General features: G+C 35.9%; 1 protein-coding gene across 3 annotated transcripts in view; it reads left to right on the forward strand.

Annotated features, from left to right (window-relative positions):
- LOC120073223 (serine/threonine-protein phosphatase 4 regulatory subunit 3-like) overlaps window positions 1-11896 on the forward strand; it is a 72797-nt gene extending 60901 nt beyond the window's left edge. For all 3 annotated transcript variants that reach the window (XM_039025942.1, XM_039025949.1, XM_039025958.1), the window contains 15 exons: window positions 3786-3853; window positions 3981-4049; window positions 4123-4200; window positions 4275-4370; window positions 4660-4730; window positions 5232-5309; window positions 5416-5509; window positions 8212-8310; window positions 8760-8974; window positions 9085-9199; window positions 9674-9805; window positions 9896-10003; window positions 10091-10200; window positions 10283-10384; window positions 10763-11896. In XM_039025942.1, the coding sequence (XP_038881870.1) occupies window positions 3786-3853; window positions 3981-4049; window positions 4123-4200; window positions 4275-4370; window positions 4660-4730; window positions 5232-5309; window positions 5416-5509; window positions 8212-8310; window positions 8760-8974; window positions 9085-9199; window positions 9674-9805; window positions 9896-10003; window positions 10091-10200; window positions 10283-10384; window positions 10763-11315 (1988 nt within the window). In that variant the 3' untranslated portion in view covers window positions 11316-11896. The remainder of the gene's footprint in view (window positions 1-3785; window positions 3854-3980; window positions 4050-4122; window positions 4201-4274; window positions 4371-4659; window positions 4731-5231; window positions 5310-5415; window positions 5510-8211; window positions 8311-8759; window positions 8975-9084; window positions 9200-9673; window positions 9806-9895; window positions 10004-10090; window positions 10201-10282; window positions 10385-10762) is intronic.
- Window positions 11897-13667: the final 1771 nt, after the last annotated feature.

Here is a 13667-nt window from a genome sequence, read left to right on the forward strand (position 1 = left end):
AGGAGCAAACCATCGAGAACCAAATTTTTTAGAGATAAATGTTCCTTCATTGAATGCTTAGAGGTCTCTTTTCTCCTTAGCAGTCTTCTCTTGAAATTGTATACAAAGTTTACCAAAAAGATAAGAATGATGCTTACCTCCGAGGGGGAACCCATGTACTCTATAGGGAAACTCTCAACTTTACAAACCAATCCATTTACATGAGCAGCCACCTCCTGCTCATCAAAATATTAATCCCAATTAGTGAGGTTTTGCAGAGATTTAGGTTAAGGCTCGAATAACAAAAGAAAAGGTAGTTTACCCTTATTGGTAGATTCCACAAAGCTCAAATTAACTTCGGATGCAACATCAGAATCATCAACATAATCTGAAAGAGAGAGAGAACCAGTGGATGCTTTCAAGAATGAAATAGTGGAGTTTCTTGAGAAGATTCTTGTTGAAAAGAACTTTGATTCAAGATGGATCATGTGGATGATGGGCTGTGTTACAAATACAAAATTCTCAATTTTCATAAATGGTAGACCACGTGGGAGAATCCAAGCTACTAGAGGAATAAGACAAGGAGACCCTCTTTATCCATTCCTTTTTCTATTGGTTAGTGAAGTCCTTAGTGCATTGCTGTCCCGACTTCACGAAAAAGGCAAGTTTGAAGGCTTTATAGTGGGCAAAGACAGAATTCATGTCCCCTTGCTGCAATTTGCTGATGATACGTTAAATTTTCTGCCAAGATGACAAGGAAAAGCTCGAAAACCTAAAGAAGACAATTGAACTTTTTGAGTGGTGTTCAGGGCTGAAGATTAATTGGGAAAAATCAGCTATATGTGGTATCAGTATAGATCATAACAAGCTACAATCAGAAGTTGTCAAGCTGAATTGCAAGGCTGTCACTCTTCCTTTTATGTATCTTGGCCTCCCTCTAGGTGGTTACCCCAAACAATTGGCTTTCTGGCAACCAGTGATTGATAAAATTCCAGGTAAGTTGGACAAATGGAAGAGATATAACTTATCTAGAGGAGGACGCTCCACCCTTTGTAAGTCGGTTATTTCCCATATTCCTACTTACTATATGTCACTTTTCTTGATGCCAGAAAAGGTGGTAAATACTATAGAAAGACTTTTGAGGAATTTTCTTTGGGAAGGGCGTTCCGGAAGTAAATTAAACCACTTAGTAAAATGGGACCTAGTATCTCGGTCTCAAAAAGATGGGGGGCTCGGTATTGGTGGTTTGAAAGTCAAAAATCAAAGTCTACTAGCTAAATGGGGTTGGAGGTTCATCAATGAGGAGAACTCCCCTCGGAGGAAAGTAATTTCAAGCATACATGGAAGTAGCAAGTTTGATTGGCACACAAATGGTAAATATTCCAGCAGTCTTAGAAGTCCTTGGGTCAACATTTCAAAAACTTGGCTAAAAGCAGAATCTTTGGCAGCCTTTAAAGTAGGTAATGGTAAAAGGGTAGCTTTTTGGCTTGATTCTTGGCTGGACACTGTTCTATTAAAAGTCTCTTTCCCTAATCTTTTCAACATTTCAACCAAACCCGATGGTTCAATAAATGATTTTTGGGATGAGGCATTAGACTCTTGGTCTTTTTATTTTCGAAGATTACTTAAGGAAGAAGAGTCTGAAAATTTCCAGCTCTTGACTGAAAAGCTCTCCCACTCTAAACTTAATTTGCTTCTCGATAAAAGGTGGATTTTAGAACCAAGTGGGTTATTTTCAGTCAAATCACTTGTATTACACCTATCTTTCTCTTCCCCAATTGGAACACCATTAGAATCAGCATTATGGAAATCCAAGAGCCCTAGAAGGGTTAATATTCTGATTTGGATAATGCTGAATGGCTTGCTTAACAGTGCAGATATTCTTCAAAGAAAGTTGCCTTCTCATTACATCTATCCACAGGTTTGCCCTCTATGTTTGGCAAGTTCAGAATCTCTTTCACACCTGTTATTCCAATGTGTTTTTGCAGAAAATTGCTGGATTAGTTTATTAAACTACTTCAAGGTTAGTTGGGTTTTCGACATTAATTTTAAGGATAATGTGCTTCAACTCCTGATTGGTCCAAAACTGAAGAAGAAGCCAAGATTACTTTGGATCAATGTAGTCAAAACTTTGTTATCAGAATTATGGTTTCAAAGGAATCAAAGAGTGTTTCATGATAATGTATCTCTTAGCCCCCTCAAATTTGATATCGCTCATCTCAACGCCTCTTCTTGGTGCTCCCTCGCAAAAGAATTTAAAGATTTCTCCATTCAAGACATCAATCTCAATTTGAATACCTTCATTTTCCCGCTTTCATGATTTTGTAATTGCTTAGTTTTTGGCTTTAAGTTTATCTTTCAGTTCTGCATATGATGTAAGCCTTTGTATCAGGCATGGTTTCTTTCAGCTTTGTTCTATGTTTAAGCCTCGTTGCTTTAAGAGTTAGGAGATGATGAGAGTGCTACGGAGGTGTCAACCTAGTTGAGATGTCCCGGTGCACTTGTTGATCCTTGTTATGTTATGTTTTAGTGTTTGTTTCCTTTCTTTCACTTGTAACAGCTTTCATTATCTTAATGAAGTGGTTTGTTTCTTGTTCCAAAAAAAAAAAAGAATGAAATAGTTCTTCATTACAAAATACAATACGAAAAACAACATCAAAGATATTGAAATACGATAGTCAATAGAATACAATAGAAAAGGTTAGTGGCACACCGAAGTCAGATCGATCAGAGAATAAGAAGATTAGAGGCAGAAGTATGAAGATAAATGAAGAACTTCTTCGCTAAATTGTCGAAGATTTTCAAGTAGGTTACTTTTTGCGTGAAGATGAAGATTAGATGATTCTAGAGTTCCATTTTTATTTATCTATCTTTTCCCATTTAGTTTTGGGTTGGGGTAGTGGGCATTTTAAATAGTTTTGGGTTGAGAAAGATTAGAGGACCTACTTTTTGTCCAATGTGGCCCCTTCACATATTTGGAAAGGGACACGTGTCTCCGATATTCAATAAAAATAGATATGCGAAATCGTATATTAGATACGTATCTGGGAAGTATTTGGGAGTATTGGTATCTGATACATATCCGATATTGATTCTTTGTCTCACATGAAGTATCTGTGCTTCATAGTCTAGAGGAGAATCTTAATTTTATCATCATGATATCTTCCTTCCTTTCAACTCTCCTAGCCCACCAAAGAGTTTAGGAAACTTCAAAGGAAGGATGGTGTAACCAGTAACCACATATCCTCAAACTTAAAAGCACGTCTAACAACACTTGATGAAATTGGAGCATCAGGCAGTTACCAACTTTTCATAATTTTGCTTGTTTAGGGAAGAGATCACTGATGACATTAGGGGCAATTTTGTATTTTAGTCTTCATTATTGCTGTTATTGTGAAGTCTTCGGTTACTGGTCCGTTGCTTTCTTGCACAACTTCGGAAATTTGGCTCTCTAGTTTGAGACTGCTTGCCCACAAAATATTGCTGTAATTGGAATGTATAGTAATTTGCAGACTTCCCTGTGTAGTATCAGGCAGTTTTTTGTTATCTTGCTCTTGGTAGATCTTCAGTGACTTTGTTGCTACATCAAACAGTGAAGTCCATGCGATTTTTGAAGGAGAGAAAAATTACAGTTACATTTGTTCAGCCCGTTGTTCCCATTTAAATAAAAAAAAAATTACTCAAGATAATGTCAAGACATTAATTACATATTTTGTAGGTTCTTTATTATCAATGAAATGTTTTTTCATCCCCAAAAAATAGGTTTATTATTTACTAATACCTGATTTTTCTGATGCGCAAAACAGACGATCCTGAGGTTCCACATACTCGGCAATTTCGTAATTTCTTGAAAGAGCACGTGGTATTTAAGGAGGTGAATCTTTAATAGTGTTATCTTCTTGTGATGGTAACATCGGGAGGGATGCATGGAACCATCTTGCTGGAATATTTGAACTCAGTTCTTAGACTGATCTTTATCTATCTGCAATCTAATCTTGTAGGCTATTCCCATTAAGGACCCCCATGTTCTGTCTAAAATACATCAGACATATAGAGTTGGCTATTTAAAGGTACGGTCATTGAATGCTGAACTTTATCCTTTCCTGCCTCTTTTTTCATTGAATTATTACTTATCTATTTCAGGATGTTGTTTTGACACGAATGTTGGATGACTCCATGGTTGCTAATCTGAATTCTATAATTCATGCCAACAATGCAGTGGTAAGATTTCGAATGTTGACTAAACTTATTAGATTTTTATACTGTCATTCTCTGAAGGCGATCTTCTCCTGTAGGTTGTTACTTCATTGAAGGACGACAGTACCTTCATTCAGGAATTGTTGGCTAGGTTGAGATCCTCCTCCACATCTGATAACTCTAAAAAAGACTTAGTGAGTATTGGTTATATTATATTGAGTATTGGTTATATTATAGTATTGGCTAGGTTGAGATCCCCCTCCGCATCTGATCACTCTAAAAAAGACTTAGTGAGTATTGGTTATATTATATTATCATATTCATTTGTCTGTCAGTGTGTGATTGTATGTCCCCATTGTACATTGACGTTTCAATGGATACTCAGGCATGGAATTGAAATATGCTATTTATAATTCCATGTATTGAATTTGGTTTTTGTCCCCTTCCTCAAAGGAAATCGTTGGTATTTTGTTTCTGCTTCAGGTTTATTTTCTGCATGAGTTTTGTTGCTCAAGCAAAAGCCTACAAATGGTACAACAGCTTCGATTGTTCAGGTAAATAACTATTAATTTTAAGGTGACGAAGCTATACGTTGCCTGCTGGTTTTGTGTGAATTGACTTAAGTTAAGATGTATGGATGGATGAAACCTGTTTTGGCTCAAATGGGGCCTGTCACAGCCATTTCTCATCCATTTGATTTCATTCCATTTTTTTTTAAAACGAAACAAGACTTTTTATTGATAATATGAAACAATGAAACAAAATATAACAAAATATAGCGATTACAAGCAATATGGCAAAATACACCCAATACGAGAAGACAATACTCTAATCAATCACAACTAAAACCAAAAAAGCAACTACACTTGAAAGGCTCAAAAAATTCTTCTAAAGAGGAACTCCTCAACGAACACAAACTCTGCAAGTGAACAAAACAACTGAGGAAAAGCTTCTAAAAAGGCCAAACAATTTGGTTCCATTCTAGTCATGATTGATTTTTATCCTCAAGTCTTACTAGTTTATATGATTATTGTATTAAACTCCAATTTCTTCAGGGATCTTGTGAGTGAAGGTATCTTTGATATCATTACTGATGTACTACAGAGTCAAGACAAAAAACTTGTCTTAACAGGGTGAGTACTCCAGTGACAATTTAACCTTCCCGTTTGTCTGCATTTAATTCTTAATCCACGATAGTTTTTCTTGTTCTCCTAGTAAAGTATTGATTTATGATTGCAGGACAGATATCCTCATTCTTTTCTTGAATCAGGATCCAACTCTTTTGCGTACTCATGTTGTTCAACAGGAGGGATCTCCACTCTTTGGACTGCTGGTATGCACTGCACCACCCCCCACGCCTCCCACCCTCTCTCTCTATATATATATATAGTATGCGTGTGTGTAAACATAATCTCTAAGAACCCAAAATATGATATTTATCAAGAGTACCATACTCGTTTTAACTCAGAAAAATAAAACAATGTAGAGAGTTTTATTTTTCCCATTGGAAAGAATTTCCATTCATCTTCGTGAAGATTCTGAATCAAGTTTGTGTCCTTGCTGCTCTTGAAATTCTTTAATCAATTATTTATCAAGGATCAGAGTTTTCTGCTTCATTGTAAATTTTGATTTCGTCAACATAATCTTTAAGTTAAGTGTATACCACCTAAAGATTGTGAGGTTAAGCAAAGAATAGTTATATTGTTTCTCCATTGATCAAAGAATTTTTGTTTTTTCAAAAAAATCAGCATGCTTCACACTATCAAAAGAAGTTAAGATGATTTGGAAACCCTCTAAGGAACAATATGCTTCTGACTATCACAAAAAGAATCAAAAGGTGAATCACTTATCCTCAAAAACCCATCAGTTCTTTTCTCTCCAAATTTGCTCAAGAAGACCTCTAGCTGGAGAACATCAAGTAATCTCGTCCTTCCCTTTGAGATTCAATCCACCTAAAGCTTCAATCATCCTCTCGCCTATTCTTTTAGGAAGACAAGGGTCCCCACTTCATTCAACACTGACTTCCAGCCGTTAATGGCCATCAAGAAGCATTCTGTCAAGAAGTTTTTCAACCTTTTTACATGAATGAGATGTCTTATTGATTTTGATTCTAACAAATAATCTCTGAGCTGATTGTTTGGATATTCTGTTTCACGGATTGTGAATCTTTTGGGCCCATGAATGGGAATATTCCCTAAACTCACAGTTGGAATAATCGAGTCAAACAGCAGAAAGAAGGCATATCTAGAATGTGTTTTTGATTCAGGACTATTTCCATTAATTTTTCTTTGGTAGGAAACAAAGCATCTCGCTAGGAAAATTACAAAAAGAGGGGTAGATATACACCCCTAGTAATGACAATAAATTTGTAAGGAAGCCCGTGAGGAACCCCTAATGAGAACTCATCTTCAGGATTTGTTGAAACACCTGACCCATCTTAGAAAAAATGGTTGGATTTCATAAATAATTTTTTTAATGATTGTGCTCCAAATGATCTTAAGACTTGTGCCTAACAGGCTGCTCGCGTAATAGTTGCTCAGTTCTTAATCTTAATTTTGCTCAGGGACACTTGGAGAGACCAAAAATACCTCGAACCTTCATTCAACATCTTTGAGAGAAGGAACTACCATAGGTTGGCCCCATGGTGACAATCGAATCGTATGAGTTACCTTGGCAATCAAATATTGTAAGATTAGGCAATTGTCTATTAGAGTAATTAAAGGTGTGGTCAGGTTCAGCCATGCATTCATGAATATGAAAAAATCCTCTCTCTAAGCAAAGGGAAAATTAAAAAATAAATTATCATCCTTGCACATAACCAACCAAACAGGCGTCTTCATTAAGATAATGAAAAAAGATAGTGACAAGAAAGCTAAAGCCAATGGATCAGTGAGCACCCGGATATCAACTAGGTTGACACCCCCTAGCACTCTCATTATGTCCAATAAATGAAAGAAACTAGCCAAGACCAAAAACTTTGTTAGCATACTGAATGTTATTTTGTAGAGAGGTTAGGGAGTTTTATCTCCATGTTTGGAGTGCCTCTTTGGTGTTCTCGGGATGGATTTCCCTACTATTTATGACCATTGATGCCATCTTTCCAAATCTGCAATGTCTAAAGGAAATTAGGAGCTTTCTCAGACCAATCAGGTGGTGGTGGTTGTTTGTTTGTTTTTTTCCCCCCTCCTCAAATTAGGAAAGCCTTGAGATCAATTGAAAGAATTGAAGGGAATACAATAAATGAAGAAAAAAATAAAAAGAAAAGGAGCCCAGCTAGAAAAAGGGGCTCCACTAGTAAAACCAATTACCTGTGGTTACACAGTCACAAGAAGAATTCTGTACTTTCAGGGGATTTCCCCCTTCAGATTACTTTAGCTATCCTGCCATTTAGGATCTCTATTGTTTAGTGGAGACCATTGAATACAGATCTGCAGTCCACCTTATTATATAATCCTCCTGATGTGTAATCATTCCTTTGTCAATTACCACCTTAACTATGTCGTAAAAGGAATAAACGTGCCAAGCACTGTCGTGCTTCGGTAACTCCACTCCCACAGCTTAACTGGGCTTCTTGGGACTATCTCGGAATCCTAATCTTCAAAAGCTTTCTTAAAATCCGATGATCATGTTAGAAGCTAATCTGATTCCCTTTACCTCAAGGCAAAATAGGAGTGGGAAGGTTTTTAAGTTAATCTCCAGTTGTGGAGTTCTCACCTGTTCCAGACTTCTAGAAGGTAAAATAGGTGAAGTGAATCAATTATATTTTGATATGCATAACAAACATTGATTTCATTGGTCTTACTATAAGCTCCTGGAAAGAAAGATGATAATTGATTTTGTTGTATTGTGGTTGTGGGTAATGTGAAGTGCATCATGCATGTTCATGATAGAATTGTTGTTCTTATGCCACTGGGAATTGACTTCTTTGAGTCCTTCGATGAACAGTTTCAAGGAATTAATGCTTGCCATGTGCAGAAAAAGTTGTTGGGACCTCCATTTTTCTTTAAGTTACAACAAAAACTTGTTTGATTGCAGGTTAAAGGTATGGTAACAGATTTCGGGGACAACATGCACTGCCAGTTTCTTGAAATTCTTCGCAATCTATTGGATACTTATGCATTGCCTGGTGTCCAGGTGCCCTTTTAACATTTTCTCCCAATAATATCCTATCTATATTATTTTAATGCAAGTATAGTTGTGTTCTATTTAGAAATGTTTGTTGCTACCTGCTTTATGATATCTTGGCATCTTGCCTTTTGAACTTCTTCAGTTTTTTTCTTTAATATATAACAGATATATTATGCTTTGCATTTCGTGTTGCAACACATTTGAGTTTATTTACGCAGGTTTAACATTTTGATTGCTGATTTCTATTTTCTTATATTTCTGCTGAAATCTTGGAAAAACTTGTCAGTAAAAATTTCATGTAAGAAGTGATTGTTTTTTCTTGTTTCTCTTTTTTTTCTTGTTTCTTTTTCCTTTTTGCTATTGCTTCAATAGTTTTCTCTGTCCATTTTGTCATGAAATGTGCTACTGTTTTTTTTTTTTTTTTTTTTTTTTTTTTTTTTTTTTTTTATTTGCAGAGAGATACAATTATTGAGATTTTCTATGAGAAGCATTTGGGCCAATTAATAGATATTATAACAGCATCATGTCCTACAGAAGGTTTTCAATCAGCCAAGAAAATTGAAGGTGCTGGTGGAAGTCTTGGAGATACAAATAGCGTGAAGCCTGAGATTTTGTCAAACATATGCGAATTACTTTGCTTTTGTATTCTCCAACACCCATATAGAATAAAGTAATCTTTGTGCCCTACTTGTCTCAAGGACCGAAATTGAATTCCCTCTATAATCTATTTATATATATTTTAAAGACTACATGGCTTATTTGTGTTTTATTTTATTGCAGGTCTAATTTTCTCCTAAATAATGTGATAGATAAAGTGGTGCTATTAACACAACGGAGGGAAAAATACTTGGTTGTTGCGGCAGTTCGATTTATTCGTACTGTTCTTTCACGCCATGTAAGTGTGAATTTATAATTATGAAAGAAATAATGTTCACAAAAGATTGACCTTTAAACTGGCAGCCATAAAATATTGTGGATGTAGCCCATTGCCCATCTAGCCCCATCACCTTGCCACTATAATTTTAGTGCTCGTGGAAAGTACAGGTAGTCAATGGCCATTAGTGCCAATTTAGATGTGGGCTTTCCGATATAGCAAGAAATGGGATCTCCATAGATGATAGATGAGTGAAGAATGTTCATCATATATCTTCTATTATCCCGCCTTGGGTGAAAATCCCCCAAATTTTCTCAAGTCCTAATAAGCATACCCCTGCATTTCTACTTTCTAGTAATTCTTATAGTTTGTTTTGGATTGTTCTTTCATTTTTCCTTTTTTGTTTTTTGTGTCATTGACCTCTCTTCCAATGGGCAGTTCATTAGTATTTATCATGGGTAATCTCCCTAAATCTTTTACTTGGTTCATTTACAGGATGAACATCTGATAAATTATTTTGTCAAGAACAGCACTCTCAAACCTATCATAGATGCTTTTGTTGCTAACGGAAGTCGGTATAATCTGCTTAATTCTGCTGTCTTAGAACTTCTCGAGTTTATCAGGAAGGTACATACACTTGCATCATCTCTCTCTTTCTTTCTTTTGTTCTTTCTTTCCAGAACTCAGGTGTCTTTCGTTTATGCCTGTGTCATGCAGGAAAATTTGAAGTTATTGGTTAGATATATAATTGATTCCTTCTGGAATCAGTTGTCCAAATTTGAAAATTTGTCTTCCATTCAAGCTTTAAAAGTTAAATATGAGCAGGTAAACTATTGTCCTTCCTGATTGGCTACATCTCTTCAATTTATTTAAATTCTATTTTGCCCCCCCATCTGATGTGGGTGCTTGCAGTGCCTTGAAAATTGTGAAATGAAAGGCACTTTGAACACATCAGATCCTCGAAAAAGAAATGATGAGCGTGCTCCAGAGAAAGAAGAGGAAGACTATTTCAATGGGGACAGGTATACAATTTTCTTCTCGCAGTATTTACTATAAAGTATAACATTTCTTTCTGGGACTTACCGTTAATCTATCCTATTTCAGTGATGAAGAGGATACTGCATCTGCATCTGTTGCTCCCAAACAGAATGTAGAGTCTCATCCTGCTTTATCTAATGGCGTTGCTACAAATTACCCACCAGCAAGGTATGTTCATGTTATGAGCCATCCCATTTTGGGAAAAAAAGCAAAAAAAGCAGGGAAAAAAAAAGAACTTTTAGGTGATACTTCTTCCGTAGGCACGCCTGGAAGAAGTACAAATTAAGGGAACTTTAAGCACTATAAGTGCCCTGTTATGGCAAGTTGAAATGTAAGCTCTTTTCAGAGACATGCTAATCGAGTGTTTCCCACCAAAGCACGAGTGTTCTTGGAATTTTTAAAGTAACTTCTGTTTTCAAAACTCTACAAGCCCTCTTCAACCCATCCCAAACACACCCCAGACAATCTAACAATGGTTATGCTAGTGATCCTCGAGGATCTAACAAATGGTATATTCAAAACTTATAGCACTTTCTATCTTTTCAGTCTTAGGTCAGGTGGTTTAGTTGATTATGATGATGACGAGGATGATGAAGACTACAGACCCCCCCAGAGGAAACAACCTGACACTTCAGACGAAGACAATGAAGTGATGGAAGCACTCAGGCATAAGCGGAAGTTGGCTTCTCAAGAGGAACCTGAGATGGCCAAGAAGCAGCGACCAATCAAGAAGTGCAAGCCAAAAGATGGTGTATTTGCTTCCTTATGTACCACATTAAGTCAGGCCGTCTTACCTGGTAAGAAGACGACAAACACTACTCAAACCAGTCTCTGCACGTCTTATGAGAACAAAAGCTTAGGTGAAGAAAATCACGAGACAAGTCCTGTTATTTCTAGCAGCTCTTCTGATAGTAGTAGCAGCAATTCTGATGATGAAAGTTGCAGGGAAAAGGAATCTAAAGCTTCTATAAGGTACTCCGTCTCCAACAGTAGTGTCATGCATATTACTTCAGAAAACCGTCAGTTAGGTGGGGACGACTATCCATTGATACCGGCAAAATCCTCACCCGAAATGACTGTGAATGGATCTTTGAGTTAGTATTAGCATTAATCTTCTATCTTTGCCTGTCAAATTATTATGATTTTCAACTCATGGATGTGCTTGGTGGTGGGAAATACATGGCTCTGAGATTCCACGAAAAGAGATCAACGCACTCCTGTAAAGAAAGTAAATCAACAGAATGGAAATATAGTTGGTTTTGGGGATTTCAGTTTCAGCCGAAGATGAGGACGTCTTACTGTATAGTGCGACTGAGTGGGGAAGATTTCTTCTACTCTCAATTTTACCTCTAGCATTTTTACTCTGTAAAACATTTGGCCGTATTAATTTTGCTGGTTAGCATTATCACCCTCCTCTCTCTCTGTCACAATTTACTTTGCTCCCTCCCTCGGGGATTACAGCGTGGTATAATTTAGTTCGAACCAGACTTTGAAATGTTACAGAAAAGGGCATAAAATTTTGCCCTGTACATTTGTCTTTTAGTTTAGGGGACTTAGTTCTGAAAGGTAGAGATGAATATATACATATATATAGTCGATTGGAGTTCAAATTCTAAAGATGTAGAGATGAATCTCATTTATCCCAAGTGTAAATTAAATTTTAGTGGGTTCACTAGCTAATTTTGTTTGTGAAATTATTCTCTCAATTTGTTGAATTCTTTAACTGAATCAAACAGATAAAAGATAATAACATGATCAAAATTTTACTGTAAGGTGTGCAAATGTTTGCTGTTGGTCACTTGAGATGTTGGATTAGCAGCTTCTCTTGCAATCTCTAAATTTTAGACAACTTATTGATGATTCTTCTTCTATAGGAGTATTCTTGGTACCCTTTATCTCTGGTAGAGTTTAGTTAGCGAACAAACATCTAGAATTGTTTGTTTACATCCTCAAGATTTTCATTATTTGCGTCTTTAAAGATTTTAATCAAAGGATAGTCCAAAGAGTTAAAAGATATGTATTCAATCTAAGTTTAGAGATCCGAATCTCTATTAATAACTAGTGTTAGAACTCAAAAAATAAAATAAAATAAAATTCGTCTCATTCATAAACTGAACTTATTGGAGAAATGATGTAAGAGGTGGAGTTGTTGGAGTGGGCAGAACTGTGTACAATTATCAGGTTCCATTGACTACTACTGATCAAGTCCTCCACAGTCCACATATTTGGAAGAGTTTTCCATCTTTAAAATGGATTCTAAACTATTACACAATTTGTGCTCCAATGATTGCAAAGAGCGTGCATACAGATTATGTGTATGCATATATGTCTGCGTGCACATACATATGTATATATATATGCTATCATATCCAATTGAGATATGTATTTATTCTATTACAAATTTTGTTGTATTAAAATATATAGTTGGTATATTTGTTTGTCACTACCATCATGTGTCATGTGCAAACATATATATATATATATATATATACTAGACATAAATATATGTTTCATATTATTAAATATAACAATACATTTAAGGAAATATATACATGGTATGAAACAACTATATTAAATAAAAAAAAAAAAACACAAATCCCTCTCTCTCTCTCCCCCACTCCCTCTCTCCTTTCTGTAAATCAGGGAAATCCTCTCTCCTAAATTTTCTCCAGCTTCCATCACCCCTCTTCTCCTCTCTTCCTCCTCCAACTTACTCATATCCCCATCCCTCTTCTCTGTCGTTACATTCTTTTCTACCTTACATTGTTCTCTCTCTCTCTCTCTCTCTCTCTCCTTTTTTTTTTTTTAGGAACTTTTCTGCCTTTCATTTTAAACTCCGAATTTATACAAGATTGCAACAATTGAAGGGTAAAAACCAATCAAAATCAAAGAAAAAAATTTTGAAGAATAAAATTGAGGAATGTTCACGTTATATTTCATAGTTCTTAGGTGAAGAAGAAAGAAAGAGAAACCCAAGCACAATTGCAAAGGCTAAAGAAAAATAAATTGAGAAACAACAAATCATCGTGAAATATTGTTGTTATTTGAGTTTCTTTTTTAACATCTGGATCTATGCTCTGTTCCAATGGAAGAAGAAGAGAGGAAAGAGGGAAACTGACTAGAAATAGAGAGTGAAGTATTAAACTAGATTTCAAGTGTGTTAAGAAGATGGAAGTGGCACCGATGCCGGCGAGGAGAGTGTCGGAAGAGGAGGTTAGGGGCAATGGTGTTGGATGCGGTGAGCGAGGACAAGAATGAAAATAAGATAGAGCTGAGAGAAGGAGGGGATTTTGTTTTTTAATTATTAATTTAATTATTGGTTACATTTTATTATTTACATGTCATCATTAAAATAATAAAAATATTATTTTGTTACGGAAGGACTTTTAAACTCATTTCTTAGTGAGAATCCAGAGGTGTGGGCTCATTAGACTGGATATTCGATTGTTTA

This window comes from Benincasa hispida, chromosome 1 (assembly GCF_009727055.1).
Source record: "Benincasa hispida cultivar B227 chromosome 1, ASM972705v1, whole genome shotgun sequence".
Taxonomy (NCBI): domain Eukaryota; kingdom Viridiplantae; phylum Streptophyta; class Magnoliopsida; order Cucurbitales; family Cucurbitaceae; genus Benincasa; species Benincasa hispida.